The 22,062-nt window shown below is 41.1% G+C and overlaps 1 protein-coding gene across 5 annotated transcripts in view; it reads left to right on the top strand.

Moving 5' to 3' along the window:
• The window catches only part of RASSF6 (Ras association domain family member 6), a 62,317-nt gene that overhangs the window by 17,552 nt on the left and 22,703 nt on the right, over positions 1–22,062 (top strand). For all 5 annotated transcript variants that reach the window (XM_043448468.1, XM_043448469.1, XM_043448467.1 and 2 more), the window contains one exon: positions 20,091–20,169. In XM_043448468.1, coding sequence (XP_043304403.1) covers positions 20,091–20,169 — 79 coding nt within the window. The remainder of the gene's footprint in view (positions 1–20,090; positions 20,170–22,062) is intronic.

Raw genomic sequence — 22,062 nt, 5'->3', positions numbered from 1 at the left:
AGGGGAAGGTGAGGTCAGAGATACAATGGGGCCAGAATATGTAGGGCCTCATAGGCCATTGAGACTTTGTCTTTCCCACTTAAAAGATGAGAAACCATTGAAGAATATTGAGTACATGAGTTTCTGGATCAGTCTGGTTGCTCTGTTGAGGACAGACCAAAGAGGAGACTAGAATAGGAGCAGAGAAACTATTGAGAAACTTGGAGTCCAGAGTAGAGACGATGGTGGCTTGGACCAAGGTGACAGTCAGATTCTAGGTATATTTTGAAGGGAAGGACAACAGAAAATCCTGAAGGATTAGATGTGGGGTATGAGAATAATTAAGGGTGATACCAAGGATTGGGTCTAGAAGGATGGAGTGAACACTTTCGGACATTATAAAGACTACAAGAGGACCACGTTTGGGGTAGAAGATCAGGAGTTCAGTCCTAAACATGTTACTTTTGAGAATTACTAATATCGCCAAGGGAATAAGTATGAACAGAGAAGATTCAAGGTCCAAGAGTAGAAAAGAGCGAAATGAAGTAGGAAAAGTAGAAAACAAGAAGGCAAGGCGTGGGATGAAAAGTGGGCAGAAGAAATGTGGGCACAGGATGGAGAGGAGGAACAGTGATATAGTGGGTATGTATATAAAGCACCACTTAGGGATGTCAACGTAGCTAACATTTTGATGGAGACACAAGAAGGAAGTTGAGGAAATGGGAAATTGAAATGAAAGACAAATTAATCTTTAAAATAAGTGCAGATGACTGATAATGAAACTGAGAGAAGGTAACATCTGTATAAAAACAAAGGTAAGAGAGACAGAACGATCTTAGAGAGAAGTAAGATGGACATTGTTAAAAGTACCTGAAAGATGATAGTTTGGGGAGAGAAAAGGGTGATAAAAGGATGTGAGTGATCTGCAGGAGAAGCAGGAAGCAAATGAGATTCAAGACAGAGAGATGATGGAGAAGATGGGAGATGCTGTGAATAAAAGGGAAGAAGAAGAGGGTGGGCAGAACAGGGTAAGAGCCCCTGACAGCCCCAAGAAAGCCCCCCTACAACATGTGCCTCTTCCCCGCAAAATTACAGAAGCAACAAAGGTGTCTCCAAAGACATAGCCCTGGTCTACACCGCTGTTTCTTTGTGCATAAATGCCTTCCATGCAGCGTAAGTTTAACGAACCAGGAAAACACATTTACCACACCAGGAGAGAAGTTTCAGGAAGAGACGTTACACAGCATAAGAGAAGAATGTAGAAACCCATGTATTTATCTTCCTGTTATTCAACCCTGCCTAACTCAGCTTACTCTGTGAAATCCTGATTTTTTACCCCCCAACCAAGTCAGTTCAGTTCAGTTCAGTTCAGTCACTCAGTCGTGTCCGACTCTTTGCGACCCCATGAACCGCAGCACGCCAGGCCTCCCTGTCCATCACCAACTCCCGGAGTTTACTCAAACTCATGCCCATCGAGTCGGTGATGCCATCCAGCCATCTCATCCTCTGTCGTCCCCTTCTCCTCCTGCCCCCAATCCCTCCCAGCATCAGGGTCTTTTTCAATGAGTCAACTCTTCCCATGAGGTGGCCAAAGTACTGGAGTTTCAGCTTCAGCATCAGTCCTTCCAATGAACACCCAGGACTGATCTCCTTTAGGATGGACTGGTTGGATCTTCTTGCTGTCCAAGGGACTCTTAAGAGTCTTCTCCAACACCATAGTTCAAAAGCATCCAATCAAGTCAGGGCATTACTAAACCACACCTGGGGCCACCTCTCAGTCTGAAACTACAATAATTTTCTTTTCATTTTCTTCAGCTATACATATGCTCTTCAACTCCTGAATTCCCAAGGAAGCAAGGTCCTTTCTCACTCACAGCTTTAGATTTACCCTTGTTGTTTAGTTGCTAACTCATCCAACTCTTTTGCGACCCCATGAACTGTAGCCCACTAGGCTCCTCTGTCCATGGAATTTCCCGGGCAAGAATACTAGAATGGGTTGCCATTTCCTTCTCCAGGGGATCTTCCCGACCCAGGGATTGAACCTACATCTGCATTGCAGGTAGATACTTTACCACTGAGTCACTAGGGAAGCCCAGAATCCTTGTCATAAGATTAAAATACTCTCTAAACAGGCACCACCTAACCCAAATAGCAATCCAAAGTCCCCTTCTGCATTCACTGGCATCTCTTTGAACTTGGACCTCTCTTCCTCTACAAAACCTCAAGACAAATGTCATGGAGAAGCCCTAGTGCCCTCCCTAATTCATGTCTGCTCCGAGGGGCAGTCCTGTTCTTCCCAGGACTTGCTGGGAAGTCCTGCTATTTGCACACATGTGTTTTTCTTTATTCTCAGCCTTGAATCATCTGTTTCTCTAGAACAGCTTCCTTCCACCTTCATGAAACTCTTTGTTCTGTTTTAAACTGACGAATGTCAATCTCATTTGTATCTTAATGATAACTTCTCCTCCTGGACATCATGTTCCTTTTATTCATCTGTCTAATCACCATATGAATATCAAGAATTTCACTGAAATTAACACCTATTCCTTACCCTGGTGGTCACCAGGTCAACTTTTGGTTCCTTTGTAATATTTTAGTTTCCCAGTCTCAGTTCCTTACTTTTTTCATGAAATCCTCCCTGAACTGCATTAAGACTTTAATTAGCCCATTAATTACTTGTGTATTTGTTCTTTTAAAATATTTCCTGATTATGGAAGTATAATTATTTTATAAATTATTGTTTTTATATATTTATTTCATAAACTGAGAAAATATAGAAACATAGACTGAAAGGATAAAAATTATCCATAATTTTACTACTCAAAAAAAAAAGTAGTTTAATTTTGTTATGTTCCTCATCTGCTAAGGATTCTATTTTATACAGTTGAGATTATACTGTATCTTGTTTTACACACCTGGCATTATCAATATTTCCCCATACAATTAAAATAATCTTCCTGGAGATGATTTTAATGACATTAAATCACTCAACAGCATATAATATGTCATAATATAATCATTCCTTTAATTTTGACCCTCAAGATGACTCCAATATTTTGAACACACTAGGACTAGTTCACAAAGAAGTAGAATTACTGAATCAAAGTATACAAGTAAATCTAATATTATTGTTACAGATTAGCTTTCTAAAAATGCTTGATGAGCCTTTTCTCCCACCAACAGCTTAAGGCTTCCTGGCTTGTCTCATAATAGATGCTTGGTTTCCCAAGGTAGAATGTAAACCCTTTGAAGATAAGACCTAGTATCTTTTGCATCCTCTCTCCCAAGGTGAGATACCTAGATGACTTTGATACATGAGATGATTTTAGGTTAAACATAAATAATTGGTTTTTATTTAAACACTTATGGAAAATATTAGAAAAATATAATTAGCACATGATGTCTTTGATTCCACAAACATTATTTCTCAGGACAAATAAAAGCTTACTTAAAGGAAGAATCAACTAAGCAACTTAGTTGGGTGTCAGTCACTCACAACCACAGAGTTCTAACAATAAAAAATACCTATCCTGAAGCACATGCTTTCAGAACACTCTCACTTTATAATGTATTAAATTTTTAAATTTTATTCTTCAAATAAGACTGAACATTTAAGAGGAAAGGGCGGTCCTTCATATATAATTCTGAAAGTATGAATTCAATAAATAATACATGATTGTTGAGTAAATATGTAAAAAAAAGTCAACTAGAAAAATATTAAGTGACCACAGATGATACTTGGGAGTTGGTCAAACTCATAAAAGCAGTCCATGAGTAATTATTTGGAACAGCACAGCCGTAGCCCTCAGCCAGAATGGAGCAATCACTTTCCCACAAAAGTAGCCTTAAAGTCAGCATTTTGTAATTTTTTTAATCTCTGAAAATACTTTTATAAATACATTCTAATAATTTGGAATATAAGAGAAAAAGAAAACTAACTGTATTTGAGACCTTATATGTACTCCCATTTTATAATTGGCCTATAACCAAGTATGACCTTCTTATGTGGCTGAGTGGTAAAGAATCCACCAGGTAATGCAGGAGACACAAGAGACTCAGGTTTGATCCCTGGGTCAGGAAGACCCCCTGGAGTGGGGAATGGCAACCTGCTCCCGTGTCACTGCCCTGGAAAATTTCATGGACAGAGGAGCCTGGTGAGCTACAATCCAGGGGGTTGCAAAAAGTCGGACACGACTGAGCGACTAAGCACCGGTCATGATGAAATATGTCACAATGAAACCACATATTTGGGGGCGGATATTTCTGGAGAAGTGTCTGGATTTCTAGTGACCCTTATTTGCATCGTATTTGAAATTGACTAAATTAGAGACTTGCAGTTTATCTTCTATAGGCTAGAGCCCCTTTCAGGCCCTAGTATCTGCGTATTATTGGCATTCTAGATGGTAAAGTAACATGGCCTTTACACAAATGCCAGACGAGAAAATAGTGTTTCTTAAAATGTAGTCATGGAAAAAAAAAAAATGTAGTCATGGGCTACCTGCCTCCTGATTAAGATATTTGTTAACAGTGCAAATGTTGTGTCCATCCCAGTGTTAATCAGGTGACTTTGATGCAGTACTAAAGTCTAGAAACTACTGCTTAGAAGAGGAAAGGATTAAAGTTTGAGAATTTCTGGCCACCTGAAATAAATTTCTGGAATTCAGGAAAATCTTTACAAAATAGTCACCAGAAATTATAGTGATACGACTGATTACCTACAACATCCAACTTGTCATCGACCTGACAAACACCTCCATTCATTCATTCACTTAAGTAGTTATTCAGGTCCCACTCTGCAACAGGCATTGTTCTGGTAAACAAGGCAGGGATCACCAACTTATTAAGGGATGTTTATTTTCATGCAGAGAAATACATGAAAATGATGAAGACTAATAGAAAAAAAAAGTCCTTAATGAAAATCTTGCTTTCAGCAGATTTCATGAGAACTATATATGATCTGTGAAATAGGAGGTCTTGATTTAATAGCACAGTAAGCAATATAACATTTACGTCTTAGTACTGGATAAGAATTCTCTGAGTTTGGAAACTTCCCTGAGTGAAGGGCGTTGGCAGAAGTTAACTTCATGCTCAAGTAACTAAGGTTCCAGTTGGTATTTCCTTGCCTGGGGTCATCGCTGCTCCGTTGTTTTACCTGGTAAATATTCTAAGTGAGCTGAGTCGTTTAAAAAAAAAAAAAATGTGGTTCCTTATGGTTGTTTTCAAAGTGCTTTCACTTCAGGTCCTAGGCTGAAATCTGGGCATTTTAGGGGTGAGTAAATGCCTATCCTCAATTTTAAAAAAGATATTAAAATCCAGTTTTAGGATATAGATCAGATTTTACCCTCAGAACTTGCTGGATTTTTTTCCCCTCCTACTTAGGAGCCTAATACAAACCCTTGCAAGCTGCAACTCTTCCAAAAGCAGTCACAAGGCACGTGTGCATTCCTGTCCTTACCAACTAACTTTAATTAGCATGATGTAATACATTTTAGCAGAAAGTACATCATTTCAGAGTTTCTTTTTCCAAGGGTGTTGGTCGGCACTGTTTGCTGAAACAAAGGAACCAGCCACCTACGCCTCTGATCACAGTTTCAGCACAAAGGGCCGGTGTTCCTGAGGCTGCCTCCTACCTGGCCAGCAGAGTCAGAGGGTCATGTTTGCCCAGGTCTCGTGGCCAGAGTCTTCTCTGGATCAAAGGAACTGAAACAAACACTGCGAGCCCCAGCGTGCCCTGCGCTAGGTGTTAAAGAGTGGGCCCCGTTGGACTTTTGTCTTTAAGAAAGCAGAGGAGAGCCCTCTCTGACACATTTTTATAGGAGTGAGGATTTTAAAAGGAGCCAAGAAAAAAGTTTGAAACATAGGTAGGACCATTTCCTTTAAAACTGAAGAATATTTTTTCTGTGTGGGAGTTTTCTTTTCTTTTTTTTATTTTATGTAAAAATTTTCTATTATTCATGTTTGGTGGCCTAGTAAAAATACATTTTTATTAAGAGAAATTGGATATCACAGTTTCACAAAAAGGTCAATAATGTCACTCCCAGACATGTGGAAATGGTCATTCAGCTTTATATCAGATATTTTTCAATGAGTATGTATTGCTAACAGTCATTGAGCATACCAAGACAATTGTTATTCGCAATAACATTTATCTACTCCACATTTTACTATTTGATCACTTTGGCCCATTAAAAAGCAAGATCATCTGTCTGCCCAGTACACTCTGAACATGCTTCAATAGACAGTCTGATGAAGTCAGAATTCAAAGACTCTAAAAATAGATGACACAGAGTTGACTTGAATTTCTGGTCATCTTAGCTATGCTGGAAAAAGATCATTCCTTTCTAGGGTTTCCCCAGTTGTCCAATGGTTAAGAATCTGTCTTGCAATGCACAGGACACCAGTTTGATCCCTTGTCCAGGAAGTTCCCACATGCCACGACTTCTGAGACTGCATTCTGGAGCCCAAGAGCCACAACTCCTGAGCCCACATACAATGAGAAGCCCCCATATTGCAACTAGAGAAAAGGCCCCCAGAGCTGCAGCCACTACTGAAGCCCAAGTGCCCTAGGGCCCATGCTCTGCAGGAGAAGCCTCCACAATGAGAAGCCTGTGCACTGCGACTAGGGAGTAGCCCCCGCTCTTCGCAACTGGAGAAAAGCCTGTGAGCAGCAACAAAGACCCAGTGCAGCCAGAAATTAATTAATTAGTTAATTAATGTAAAATAATTATCCCTCTTTAAAAGCTGGTCAGGATTCAGTTTTCCATATTTTATTCCCTAAGCAAATAATTACTAAGAGCACACCATGAGCCAGATGCTATACTAGAAGCTTAGAAGCTGGGGTAGCAATTCTGAATGAAAAAGACCAGAGCCCTGCTTTCATGGAGGTTGTAGTCTGAAGCCACAAATCTCCAACTTTTGAGCCTTCATCAGAGTTACTGGACAGCTTGGTAAAATAAAGATTGCTGGGTCTCATTCCCAGAGTCCCTAATTCAGGAGGTCTGGGGTGTCTCAGGGGTTAAGAATCTACCTGCCAATGCAGGAGATGCAAGAGACGTAGGTTCGATCCCTGGGTCAGGAAGATCCCCTGGAGGAGGTAATGACAACCCGCTTCAGTATTCTTGCCTGGAAAATCCCATGGACAGAGGAACCTGATGGGTTATCGTCCATGGGGTCACCAAGAGTCACAGATGACTAAGCACATATGCATGAACATTTGCACATATGACAAGTGCCCGGGTGGTACAGATGTCACTGCTCTCAGAATCACAGTGAGAACCACAGCTCTAGAAGCCTGATTCAGAAGCCAAAGAACCCTTACACTCCGAGAGAATAAGGATCTAGTGTAAACAGGGAAGGCTAGAGATCTGAAGGAGGATCAAGCTAACAAGTTTAAGGAAGTCAGTGGGAGACCATTCCTAATACAGAAGGCCAGCCCAATATCCTCAAGCCCAGAGACAGCACAGAGTTCCAGCAAGTCAGAGTTCCCAGAGTGGTTGAGGTGCAGAACCCAAGGAAAAGCATCTCTGCCAAAGAGGCTAAAGAGGAAGAGAGACCCAAGTAGGACTTCACCTGCTATGATGAGGATTTCAGGTTTTTATACCAAGAGCAGTGGAGAGATATTTAAGGGTGTTCGGCAGAGCAGATGATTCGCTTACGTGTGTTCTACATAATCTGGATAGAATGTGGGAGTAGATGGAAGATGCCCAGAATAGAAGCAAGGAGGTTGCTTAATATATATATATATTTTTTCCAATATAAGGAGAATCTGTGGTCCTAGTCATGTTGGCATTATCGAAGAGCCGTCAGAGCCTGTGGCTCGGGAGAATCCTGTCTCAGTCTCTAGTTCATGCTCACGTAGGTGGCCCCGAGGATCACTGACCACTTGCTGTGTTTCAGACACTCTAGTGACAGTCCTGATGACCCAAGTGGCTGAAAGACACATCAGTAAAAATAATTGAAAGTCTTCATTAGCTAAATAGATAGATTATTTCCCTATCTCAAGGGAACAGGGACATCAGACTGTGAAGTCAAGATAGTGATCGTTGTGTGTGTGATCAGTCATGTCCAACTCTTTGCGACCCCATGGACTATGGTCTGCCAGGCTCCCCTGTCCATGGGATATTTCAGATAAGAATTCTGGAGTGGGTTGCCATTTCCTCCTCCAGGGGATCTTCCCAATCCAGGGATCAAACCTGCATCTCCCGCATTGGAAGGCAGATTCTTTACCACTGAGCGACCTGGGAAGCCCAATAAGTACAAAATTCCCCCGCTGTTCATACACAGAGGGTGTCCTTTTATGGTCAGCCTGCAACTGCTCCAATCATGACGGGTATTGTGTGGCACACTTGTGTTTACTTTTTAACTGGCTCTTAAAAAAAAAAAATCTATGGGGCATGTATTAGAAAGACTTGAAAGTTTAAATCATGGAAAAATGAGAAGCAAGATCTGAACAGAAGCCAGATACCAACCTCACTGTTTCATTCCCTCATCGCTATACCCAGCCCCACAGCAAGTCCCATTAGCTCCACATCCAATATCCGGCCACCTCTCACCATCCAGTCCAAGCGATCACTATCTCCTGCCGGGACAACTACAACAGCCTCCTAATCAGGCTGCCAGCTACCATTTCCGGGGCCTGCAAGCCATTCTCCCAGCAGCCAGAAAGTCTCTTAACAGAGAAGTCACAGCATCCTGCTTGAACCCTTCAAAGTTTCCTATCACAGACTCCCTGTCATAAGGAGTCTCTAAGGCCCCATGCAGTCTGGCCTGAAGAACCTTTACAACCTCATCTTTAGTCACTATCCCTTTGTTTGTCTCCTTCAAATATGCCAAGTTTAGTCCTGCACACGGGATATGGCTTTGTACCCTCTTGCTTTGTACCCTCTCCTTGACTCTTCACATGGCTGACTTCTTCCTACTATTCAGGTGTCAGTTTAGTATTTCAGGCCTTCTGATCGCCTTTTCTAAAATGCCCTCTTTCAGGTGCTGCATCACAGGATGATATTTTGTTGTTCCTATACCTCTTACCCATATGTAAAATCAGCATATTTCTTTATTTGTTCTTTTTTAAATCTTTCTTCTCCAGAAAGTAACTCCCATCACTGCAGGGGACCCATCAGTTTAAATAATGCAGTCTGCCTAGCACCTATTATTTTGTCTGTTACATAGTAATCCTCCAATAAATGTGTGTTGATGATGAGTGAGTATGGGAGTATCAGTCTCAAGGAACTAAATTAGGACTTTAGTATTTTTGTTTGACGTGTGTGTGTGGGTTAGTCACTCAGTTGTGCCTGATTCTTTGCAACCCCATGGACTGTAGCTGGCCAGGCCCCTCTGTCTGTGGAATTCTCCAGGCAAGAATACTGGAATGGGTTGCCATTCCCTTCTCCAGGGGATCTTCCCAACCCAGGAATCAAATCTGGGTCTCCTGAGTTGCAGGCAAATTCTTCACCATCGGAGCCACTGGGAAAGCCCTTTGGTTTGATGGATGTTACCCTCAAACACTGTTTCATACCGAGTGGTAGGGTGATTATCTACATCAGGGCTTCTTTCCATTTTAATGTGCATGCAGACTTTCCTGGGGATCTTGGTTGAAATACAGATTGTGATTTCTAACAAGATGCCTCTCAACTGTTCAGACGATATTTGGATAGACAGAGTTACTTTTAAGTCTTGTGATAGCTAGAATAATGGCCTCCCAAAGATGTCTACTCCTTAATCCCTTAAACCCCTGAATGCTTTCCATTACATTGCAAAAGGGAATTAAGGTTGCCGATGGAATGGCAACCCTAGCTGTCAATGGCAGCTAATCAATTGACCTTAAATTTGGGGCATTATCCAGATGGGCTCAATGTAATCATGTGCTGTGTGCTAACGGAGAAGGCAATGGCACCCCACTCCAGTACTCTTGCCTGGAAAATCCCAGGGACAGAGGAGCCTGGTAGGCTGCAGTCCACAGGGTTGCGAAGATTCGGACACAACTGAGCGACTTCACTTTCACTTTTCATTTTCATGCATTGGAGAAGGAAGTGGCAACCCACTCCAGTGTTCTTGCCTGGAGAATCCCAGGGATGGGGGAGCCTGGTGGGCTGCCATCTATGGGGTCTCGCAGAGTCAGACACGACTGAAGAGACTTAACAGCAGCAGCAGCTGTGTGCTAAATCACTTCAGTCGTGTCTGACTCTTTGCAGCCCCATGGACTGTAGCCCTCCAGGCTCCTCTGTCCATGGGGATTCTCCAGGCAAGAACACTGGAGTGGGTTGCCATGCCCTCCTCCAGGGGATCTTCCCGACCCAGCGATCAAACCCACGTCTCCTGTATTGGCAGGTGGATTCTGAACCAATAATGCCACCTAGAAAGCCCCAATCCTTTATTGTGGGAGGAGAGAAGAGCTATGTGAGAAGATTCTGTGTCAGAGTGGTGGAGTAGGAAGGACTGTGTGGCCCTGCTGGCTTTGAAGATGGATGGAAAGAGAGCCGAAAGACAACGCATGTGGGCAGGCTGTGGAAACTGCAGAAAGCAAGGGGATGCATTCTCCACCCTGAGGGCTTCAGAAGAAATACAGCCCTGCAGATACCTTTGTTATAGCCAGTGAGACCAACTTTTGACCTGTGGAGCTGTCAGATATACGTCTGTGTTGTTTAAAGCTGCTAAGTTTACAGTAGTTTGTTTCAACAGCCATAGGAAACTAAAGCAAACCTCCTCCCAGAGAATGTCTGTGGGGATGGTGTCCTCCGTCCTCTTACCTCAGTAATAGAGGAGCAGGGGCAGAAGTGTTAGTGGTGGGAATTCCGGGGTGGTCCAGTGCTTAAGACTGCACTTCTAATGCAGGGAATATGCATTCAATCCCTGGTTGGGGAACTAAGTGTTTTTTAATCACTAAGTCATGTCTGACTCTTCTGCAACCCCATGGACTGTAACCCGCCAGGTTCCTCTGTCTGTGGAATTCTCCAGGCAAAAATACTGGAGTGGGTTGCCATTTCCTTCTCCAGGGATCTTCCCAACCCAGGGATTGAAACCACAAATCCTGCATTTTCAGATAGATTCTTTACCATGGAGCCACCTAGGAAGCCCGCTGTGTGGTGTGGCTAAAAAAAGTTAGTGGCCTGATTATATGTAACTATCTTAGTTTCAGTCGGAATGACCACCTATTTCAACCTGCCGTCTGCCACCCTGCCCCTTCCTCAGCACCCTGAGCTCTAAAAGAATGGATCTCAAAGTATGGTCTCTGGATTAGCAGCATCAGAATCACCTGGGAGCATGTTAGAAGTGCAAATTCTCAGGATACACCCCAGACTAACTCAATAAGAAACTCTGGAGGTGCCACTCATGTTCTGTTCCAACAAGCCCTCCAGGCAACTCTGATGCTAACTTCAATTTTAGAACCATTTCTCTAACAGAGTACATACACCACTGCCTCTCATGTTATCCACACATTCAAGGGTACACAATTTTTCTGTAGTTTTCAAACAGTATTTTCCTGGGCACTAAATGTTTCTTTGTTCTCGCCTAAATAATTGGGTACAACAAGAAACAGACAATTTCATCAAAGGAAAGGTAGTTTCAAGTCCCTGCTTTGGATTAGAATAGAAATCTAAGAATCAGTAGTGATTTGTAAATTGTGTCAGGGCAAGGAGTTAGAGACCATACTTCTCTGTGTTTCAGGCCAGAAAGGGAGATGATAGAGCAAAGACTTGGAGATGGAAATGGCAACTCACTCCAGTACTCTTGCCTGTAAAATCCCATGGATGGAGGAGCCTGGTAGGCTGCAGTCCATGGGGTTGAGAAGAATTGGACACAACTGAGCGACTTTACTTCACTTTTCACTTTCATGCATTGGAGAAGGAAATGGTGACCCATTCCAGTGTTCTTGCCTAGAAAATCCCAGGGACGGGGGAGCCTGGTGGGCTGCCATCTATGGGGTCTCACAGAGTCGGACACGACTGAAGTGACTTAGCAGCAGCAACAGCAGAGCAAAGACTTCCCTTTTTCCTGTCCACATTGCTCAGGCTGCCCCTAGGAAGTCAGCTTCATGTGATAACAGAAACTGAGGTCTGACGCAGAAGCAGTTCATTACAGCCACCAACTGGAATAATAGATAACGAATTTTTTTTTTTTTTTTTTTAGTTTTTTTTCAGAAGCTTCTTCAGAAGCCAGACCATAGAAAGAAAGGGAGCAGATATGTGTCTTCCTTTATCTGAGGTTGTTAGAAAACAAGCTAATGTGTTAAAATATCAAATACTTATAAAGGTGTGTGTTAGTTCACTCACTCGTGTCTGACTCTTTGCTACCTCCGGGGATGGTAGCCCGCTAGGTTGCTCTTTTCATGGGATTCTCCAGGCAAGAATACTGGAGTGGGAAGCCATTCCCTTCTCCAGGGGGTCTTCCTGACCCAGGGATAGAACCCAGGTCTCCTGCATTACAGACAGACTCTTTACTGTCTGAATCATCAGGGATACCTAGCTTATAAAGAGATTCTCTTCAGAATCAGATGTCACCTCTAAAACACCTTCCTGTCTTCCTCAGGAGCACAAGTGTTTTAATGAATGATACTGTCCTTCTTTGCCGCTCCCTTTGAATCCTCTCTTCCGTGTCACATCAGCCTCTAGTGACATTGTTCTGAGCAGTCCCAGCCCCTCTCTTTAGCAGTGGGGTTTTCAACATTTGCGGTGCTTTTGTTTTCTGCCAACTCACTAGCCATCAGTCACATCAAATTTCTTTTTAAAATTGTGAAATTATACCTTAATCTTTAGTCCTTCTCTTCTCAACTGATCTCTAGGAGGAGTTAAGGACCTGAGAGAAGCTGACTTCAGGGCCACTGTTTACAGGGGTAATTTGGAGATGGTGAATACCCCCCAAAAGTCACCAAATGGCTAAAAAAAACCAACCAGACTGAGTGCTCAGTCGCTTCAGTCGGGCCTGACTCTTTGTGACCCCATAGACTGGAGCCCACCAGGCTCCTCTGTCCATGGGATTCTCCAGGCAAGAATACTGGAGTGGGTTGCCATGTCCTCCTCCAGGGGAATCTTCCCGCCCCAGGGATTGAACCTGAGTCTCCTGCGGAGCCACAGGGGAAGCCCCAGAGGTGAGATCCGTCTGGTTATATTACCTTATTGATTAGGTGACTAATGGATTGCAGGAAGCTCCCAGGTCCTTTTTATTATCAGTTGTCAGCACTGATAATAGAGTTAGTCTTAAGACAGAACTGCCAGGAAGAACAAGACATTCTCCCAACCACCGGCAGTAATTAATGATACTTGAGCAGAGCTGTGAGGGATGGCAGAAAGGGCAGCGCTTCAAAGGAAGTCAGGAGAGTTTGATTTGGGGCTTCCAGATCATTTTGGTTTTGCATTTTTACTTCAATGGAGATAGCTTCCTCTCCCCAGCCTCTCAGTATTCAAATGATGGAACCCAATCCTTTCATTTGCAATGGAAATGAATAGCCTACTTTGAGAACTGAGCAAAGTCTCTAAGCAAAGGTTGAAAAGCAGCCTTTTTTCCTCATCTTCTGAGCCAGGAGATGAGGCCAAAGGCAAAAAGAACTGGAGCCAGGCTGCTTATTGAGGAAGGACTGAAGGAGTTTGCAATTTTAATTCCAGGATTCGAGCTGACGGTAATGAAGGATAAAGGAAGTTAAGAGAATCTTGCTACTTCTTGCAGATGTCAGGACTATGGAATGATGGTTTGTTTGTCTTGGCAAAGAGCGTAATGATAAGACTTTACTTGTTCTTTTGTCCTCATATTTCCTGGTTCACCTTTCCAAAAACATACAGGACTCTATATTACATTTTTACGGAAGTGAAATTATGAAAACATTGACTGTTTTATGCACTTACTATATGGAGTTTGGAAAGCATATAGAACTACAACACATAAAATAAAATAAAAAATCCCAACCTTAATTCCCAGAAGATGATCAGTTTGCTATTTTACATGTTCATTATGTTGTTTATAAAAATCACTATGAATTAAGTTTTACATTCAGTTTTTTGAAACTGACATTAAATTGTTAACCTCATTGCTGAAATGTAACATTATGAGCAAAATTTGGTGGAAGGGGGTGATTAAATCTGTAAGAGAACAAGCTAGCATTTTGATTCTGCTTTAATTTTTCATCTCTTTGAAGACGCTGTTTCGAATGTTCTAGGTTCCTGCTCTTAAACATGGCAACACATAAGGCAGGATGCCATCTCCAGTGCTGTTGTCTGTGTTGTTCTGTGGCTGCCTGGCCGGGATCCTGAATATTTTTCAGCAAGTCTCCAAAAGGCAGAAATAACACAAACTAACGAAGCACAGCAAATATGCCTTTGGTGACTACATGGGATTGTTTTTTCCACTGAGGTTTATTTTGTGTCATGTGGCAGGCTCTGAAGTTTGTGTTGAGCTACCGCATACAATGGAGAAGGAAATGGCAACCCACTCCAGTATTCTTGCCTGGAAAATCCCATGGACGGAGGAGCCTGGGAGGCTGCAGTCCATGGGGTTGCATAGGGTCGGACATGACTGAGCAACTTCACTCACATCACTTACTGCATACAAGCGTATTTCTGGTTTGCCTTTGTCCAAATTATAGGAATCCCTTAGTAAAGAATGAGATGGGATTTTTTGATTTCCAGGAAGAGGGTTGGAGATCCACTTAGCTATGCTGCAAATCATTACTAAAAGGAAAGAGAATTCACAACTAAAATTTGACTTGCATTCTGTCTATGGATGGAGGGCACAACTCACTTCCACCCATCATGCTGTCCAGTGTCAATATTTATTACAGTTTATATAATTAAATACAAAGTGATTCTTCTGGACAACCAAATAGCATGATAAGATTGAGGAACTCCTTTCTTGCTCAGTCCATTATTCATGACAAACGTCAGAATGTGGGTAATTCCCATCTGCTGCGCAGATGCCATTCAGACCACAAAGGGCAAAGTACACCTAAGCATTTTACAGTCAGCTCTGGACCCACTATTACTCATTAAAACTGAGCCAGGAGCCTTAAAGGAACAGGGACCTTTAAAAGGACAGGAGCCCTGGCATCATTTCCCCTATCCCTGTCGCCCCCATGTTAAGTCTCTCCCTGGTGAGCACTTATCCGGGAGCCTTAATGACTAACTCAAGGTGTCCGTCTGCATCCAACAGGGTCCTCTCTGCACTCTCATGCACAGTACCAGCTTCCGTGCCAGGGAAGCTTATGATTCTATGTGTTCATTTAGTTAGAAGTCCAGTTTATATGGAGGCTTGTTATTCCTTAGTTTTATAAAAACACTATTCATGTTATATACTGTGTAGGAGTGTTTTTTTTTTTAATCCTTGTGATATATTATGATACAGTATTCCATGTTTGAAAAACCAAGCTTTCTTAGAAAATCAATTTATATATCACACATAAAGTAGTGGGCTTCCCTGGAGACTCAGCGGTAAAGAATCCACCTGCCAATGCAGGAGGCATGTGTTTGATCCCTGGTTTGGGAAGATTCCCCTGGAGGAGGAAATGGCAACCCACTCTAGTATTCCTGCCTGAGAAATCCCATGGACAGAGGAGCTACAGTCCATGTAGGTCACAAAAGAGTTGGACACGACTTAGCGACCATACTACCACCACAAAAAGTATATAGGTTGTTGGTACATTTTCAACTTCTTGGATGTCCCTATGCCTTCTAGATGTGACAGATTTGTAAGCTGAGAAGACTGGATAGGGAATCCTTTTCTTATCACCCATTTAATAGTTTTGTTAAGGCAACCGAACAGTTGCTAAACAGTCGGTCTAGGCTGGGTGGAGAATTCTTTGGGGCTGAGAGGAAAATTTACATAAATTATTTTTTCCCTTTTTTTTTATGAGGTAGGGAGATCCATCAGTTCAGTTCAGTTCAGTTCAGTCGCTCAGTCGTGTCCGACTCTTTGCGATCCCATGAATCGCAGCACACCAGGCCTCCCTGTCCATCACCAACTCCTGGAGTCCACCCAAACCCATGTCCATCGAGTTGGTGGTGCCATCCAGCCATCTCATCCTCTGTCGTCCCCTTCTCCTCCTGCCCCCAATCCCTCCCAGCATCAGAGTCTTTTCAAATAAGTCAGCTCTTCGCATCAGGCGGCCAAAGTATTGGAGTTTCAGCTTCAACATCAGTCCTTCCAGTGGACACTCAGGACTGATCTCCTTTAGGATGGACTGGTTGGATCTCCTTGCAGTCCAAGGGACTCTCAAGAGTTCTCCAACAACCACAGTTGAAAAGCATCAATTCTTTGGTGCTTAGTTTCTTCATAGTCCTACTCTCACATCCATACATGACTACTGGAAAAAACCATAGCCTTGAGGTACACAGGTAACATTTAAGTTAAATCCTAAAGAATATGTTGCAACTGCTATTGACAAGTCACCATATATATTAAATCAGTGTCCCCTTTCCTGGCTATGGACTGCTTAGATAACACTTTAGTGATTGTCTTTGGATTTCTTAAACCAAATAATTCCTATACCATTTTTAGGTCTCTTCTAAACTTCAGAGTCTTCTGTATTCAAGGTACATTTGATCACCTTTCTACAGAACTTAGCCTTGACCCTTCACCCCGATGCCATTGCAGTGGTTCCACTCATCTTGCTGCCTTCGTGTTTTTTACCCTGAAATCTGGATGGCTCAGTGGATAAAGAATCTGCTCATAATGCAGAAGACACAGGAGATGTGGGTTCCATTCCTGGGTCGGAAAGATCCCTTGGAGAAGGATATGGCAACCCACTCTAGTATTCTTGCCTTGAAAATCCCATGCACGGAGGAGCCTGGCAGACTATAGTCCATGGGGTTGCAAAAAGCTGGACATGACTGAGCGAAAGTCTAGTTAATCTACCCCGTCTGCCATAAGTTCCCTAGTGGCCCTTAGGAGCATTATATCTTTCTCTACGTGAAAACTCCAGTAACTGCCCATTCCCTGCAGGGTGAATTCTAAACTTCTTTAAAAAGTTCACAAGCTTCTTACCTGCTTTTTCATCACTTACCATACCCTATCCTAAATGTCCTGTTCTCAGAATCAACTTTTTGAGCTTTCTCCACAAAAGCTATGGAAATATCTAGAAGGTCCCTGTTAATACTTTCTTTGTCTGGTAAGCTCTCACACTCTTCTTGCTTATTCCTTTGCCTCCAAAGTGCAAAATAGGCAGCACCAATTCCTTGAAGCTCTCACTCATCCTCAGAGTGAGACCTCTTTATTGCGTTCACACAGCAAGTGTATGAATAAATGATCGTTAGGACAGGTCTTCTCTTAGAGGACAAAATTTGAACCATTCATCAGATAAAAAATGATTAATTTGACAATAATTTCTTCAGTTCCTTGTGGCCTGGTTGCCCAAAAAAGTTGAATTAGAATGTTGTAGGGTATATTGTGTTCCCAGTATTGTATTAGGTCCATTGTTTCATCAGATGCATAAGCTAATCATCTTTAAAAGTTCCTTGGGTAAGGTCCACACAATAAAAACATGATGAGGTTTTAATATTTGGAATGCATTCACCGTTATTATAGCTGTTCACCTAACTTCTGAATTTTCTAATTCCTCACTTTATTGCACCATTAACTTACCCAATTTTATCCCAACACTATTCTACCAAACTCTTCCCTTCTTCTGCATGCCAAAATCCTTCAAAGTGCCATTGTGGTGTCAGAAAGATTCTGCCTGTGGTGAGGAAAATATGTAATGTATCTGTGGTCTTCAGTTACCTTGTGTTACACACAGTTTATAGATTGACCAAATACCTCAGTAAAGGGTCAGATAATATGTACTTTAGGCTTTGTGGACCATATGGTTTGTGTCACAATCACTCAGCTCTGCAATTATAGAAGGAGAGCAGCTACAGACAATTAGCAAAAAATTAGTGTGGCTATATGCCAATAAAATTTATTTATAAAAACTGGTGTCCTGGGAACCAATTTGCTGACTCCTTGGGTCATATGGAGACTTATTTCTGTGGAGAAAGATTTAGTCTGGTTCTTTTCAGATATAGAAACATTTTCCAAAGAGCTTGCTCCCAGAGAATAATCTTTCTAATTAAACATGGTCCTGAGGTAAATACTTTGAAGGATACGTGTACTATTCCTTATCATGCAGTTTTTATCAGAAACAGAAGCTGAGGGAATAAGATTATGTAAAAATCCATTTGCTTGTATTACAATTCTCACAGCTTAGCATATCAGGATTTGCATCCCAAGTGAACTGGAAATTTCCATATGTCACCCTGGCACCATAATGAAAGCTATAAAAGTGTTCATGCTCTTTACCAGTATGTTAGTTTTTAGGAACTATCCCACAGCAATGACTTCAATGAAATAAAATCCCTTGTGTGCTCAGTGATATTTAAAACAGAAATATTCGTCAACACTAGAATTCTAAGGTCAGCCAGTTGGGAAATGGTACAGTAGCATAAAGTAATTCTGCAGAAAAATTTTTGTGGTGTTTGTGTGGAGTATATTGATCCTTGAAAATAGGTACATTAAAAATTACAAGTGAGAAAAGTCAAATGGAATGTACGTTTACATGATCTCAAACATAAAAATCAATATACAATGAATTCTGTCAGTCAGTATTCAGAAGAGCCTACCATTAGCAAGGCTATGCTCAAATCACTGGGAAGACAGCAATGAATAAAACAGACCAAATCCCTATCCTCACAGAACCAGGATTCTTATGGGAGGGAGACAGATGTTAAAGATCAAAGGGATTTTAGCAATTACTATACCTGAAAATTTAATATCATGAGCTATCTCTCCCCTAAAACTGATCATATAAAAGAACTTTTCACCCTTTGATATGTTTAGCTTTATTTTCTGAATAATATTTTTTTCTGATCATTTCATTCAACCATTGTTGAGTTCTTACTATTTGCCACACTCTCTTCCAGGCACATGAAATATAGCATGAACAAAATATAAAAACATGCTTATTCTCTTGGAGCTACAGTCTAGTGGAGGAGATAGAATGTTAGATAAATATGTAGAATATATACAAGGTTAGATGGTGAGCAAGGGGCAGAAGTAAGGAGGAAAGTAAGATATGAATGTTGGGAGAAGGCAAATTTTCAGATTTGGTTATAAAGAAGGACTCTTTGAGAAGGTGACTTTGGAGGAAATAGTTGAAGAAAATGAATGAAGGACAGTGTGATAGCAGGCTGGAGGTCATCTCAAATCTTACCTACTATACTATCCTACCTACCTACTATAAATATATTGATGTAGAAATGGCAACCCACTCCAGTACTCTTGCCTAGAAAATCCCATGGACAGAGGAGCCTGGTGTATGCTACTGTCCATGGGGTTGCAAAGAATCGGACACGACTGAGCGACTTCACTTTCATTTTCATATACTCCAGAATTGTTTTTTCTTTGGCTGAGTCACATGGCTTGTGGCATCTTAGTTCCCCAACCAGGTATCGAACCTGGGCCCCCTCAGCAGTGAAAGCCTGGAGTCCTAACCACTGGACTGCCAGGGAATTCTCTTTTACTCTAGAATTTTAGACAAAGAATATTTTTAAATATCAGTTTGTTACTGTCAGATAAAGAGAATCTATGCTTAAACCATGTGGAGAATGACTCCTTCCTTGTTTATCAAGAAAATCTTTCAAAACAGTGCATAAATTAGCACACATTGTACATGCAAAACTATGTGTCTATATATAGGTTTTTTCCCCCACATAGGGAAGCCAAAGCTTTCATCAGGGTTTCAAAGGATACTGTGACTTAAATAGGTTGAGAACCACTGCTTTAGATTTTATTTTCAATACAAACTTTTGCAGCCAGTCATTTCTTCATTACAGAAAATTTTGAAGAACTTTTAAAAAATCAAATTCAACTTGGAAATTATTAATACATATCTTCACCAAGGGAAAATAACCATCTAAAGGTCAGATTTTGTTTGTTTACTTTGTTTTTCGTTTATGAATTAACGCCTTCAACATTTAGTGATGTCCTAAGAAGTTTTCAGCTTTCAATGACTTTCATTAAAATGATAGAATAGTAAAGATTCCATTGAACCATTACATTCTATTTCATACCTTTATGAATTGAAAGCATCATTATTGCCTTTTACCATTGAAGAGTCTAAGATTGATTGTAAGTGAATGTAATTTATTTTTCAGGGAACAACTTAATTCTTTACTGAAGACCTATAACATCTTTTATAGGAACCAGAAAAATCTGCATATTTTATATGGACAGGTAAGCTCATCAAAGAAATGCAATACAGTTTGAAAGTGAAAGTCACTCAGTCCAACTCTTTGTGACTTTAGTCCATGGAATTCTCCAGGCCAGAATACTGGAGTGGGTAACCTATCCTTCTCCAGGGCATCTTCCTGACCCAGGAATCGAACTGGGGTCTCCTGCATTGCAGGCAGATTCTTTACCAGCTTAGCTACCAGGGAAATGCCAAAACTACAAGTTTTCTGAGGGTGGGCTGCATCTGCTATATTGCCAGCCAGCACCCAGGGAAGTTTCTGGCATATGTATGTGTGTGTTAGTCATTCAGTCATGCTGTTTTGTGACTCCCATGGACTGTAGCCCACCAGGCTCCCCTGTCCATGGAATTCTCCAGGCAGGAATACTGAAGTGGGTAAGACATTTTCTTCTCCAGAGGATATTCCTGACCCAAGGATCGAACCTGGGTCTCGTGCATTGCAGGCAGATTCTTTACCAGCTGAGCCATCAAAGATTGATTCACAGAAAAAAAAAAAAAATTCCGTAAAAGTACAGAGAAGTCAGGATAAGTTGGAGTCCAGAATACAAATGGTCTGAGAAAAACAGGTGAATAATTTTAGTTATAGACTGAAAATCCTAGTTATACTGAAAATCCTAGTCCTGAAACATCTGTAAATTTCTAAGTATTTTTTGGAATGGGCAAACATTTAAAGTAACTTTAATGACATATTTGCTTTCTACTTTAAAAACAGAGTATGAATATCTTTTGAACAGCAATTCCACTAGAACTCTATCTTACAAATAATTCAGCAAAGTCCCGAATCTAGCAAGCATTTTTAAGGGTGTAACTGTTAGGCTACTGTACCAAGTGACCTTAGATTTTCTTTAATACGTTATTCTCTACAGGTCTCCCCACTCAGTCTTGTATCCTAATGGAACTCACTTCACATTTTTACAATATCTTCCTGGTCCTAGGGTACATTAGAACTGTCTACCTATGTTTAGATCTTCAAATGTGATGGTATAGCATTGATTTTATGCCACCCTTGGCATTTGGGACAGAAGGAAATTTATAAGCCTCTTTGTCATTTACTAGTGAGCCTAAATGATTTAGTTTGATCAGACATTTCAATTCCCCTCCCAAATGTAATTTTCTACAGAAGCAAGAAGTAGCTAATCCTTTTATAAAGAAATGGGCCTAAGTTTTCGAAATGGCCTAATTTAAAATTATTTCAATATTGTCCTATATCTTAGATCAGTAAAATGCATAACTGTAAAAATATAAACTTTAGGAAAAGATCAGAACTTTAAGGAAATTATTTTAGATTGTAATTCAACAGTTTCCATGCTTCCTTTAGGAAAATTTTGAATTTTGATGTGACAAGCATATGAATTGAGGCATGCCCTTTCTATTCTGTGAAATGGTGCTCAACTTACAAAAGTCATTTGTTTTTTTAAAATAAAGTCTTGTGTCTTACATAATTTTTTAAACTGCATGAATTAAAGTATATACTGAGAATATCAGACTGCTTAATCTTTTCATCTTTACTTACTGACAATAAAATTAGAATCCAGAATTTTCCAAGTCTCTGATTTAGTTGTAGTATGGACATGGTTCAGAGGGGCGGTGCATGGAATATTAGCTTTCTTAATCTCTGATTAATTAATGCAATGACTATTTATTGTTTACAACACAGCAGACACTGTTCTAAAAACTAGAGACAACAGTGAATAAATGAGAGAATGTCCTGCATTCATTCTCCTTACATTTTAGTAGATAGAAAAGAAACAAAAAAGTAAATTGTGCATTAGAAGGTGAACAGGCTGTGGAGGATAGCAAATTAGGGAAGAAGGCTCAGGAATCTAAGTGGATGAATAAAGAAGAACATTTGACCAAAGACTGAAAGATGTCAGGGT

The sequence above is a fragment of the Cervus canadensis genome, chromosome 26, assembly GCF_019320065.1.
Source record: "Cervus canadensis isolate Bull #8, Minnesota chromosome 26, ASM1932006v1, whole genome shotgun sequence".
Classification (NCBI taxonomy): Eukaryota; Metazoa; Chordata; class Mammalia; order Artiodactyla; family Cervidae; genus Cervus; species Cervus canadensis.
This window is presented reverse-complemented; position numbering and strand designations above follow the sequence as displayed.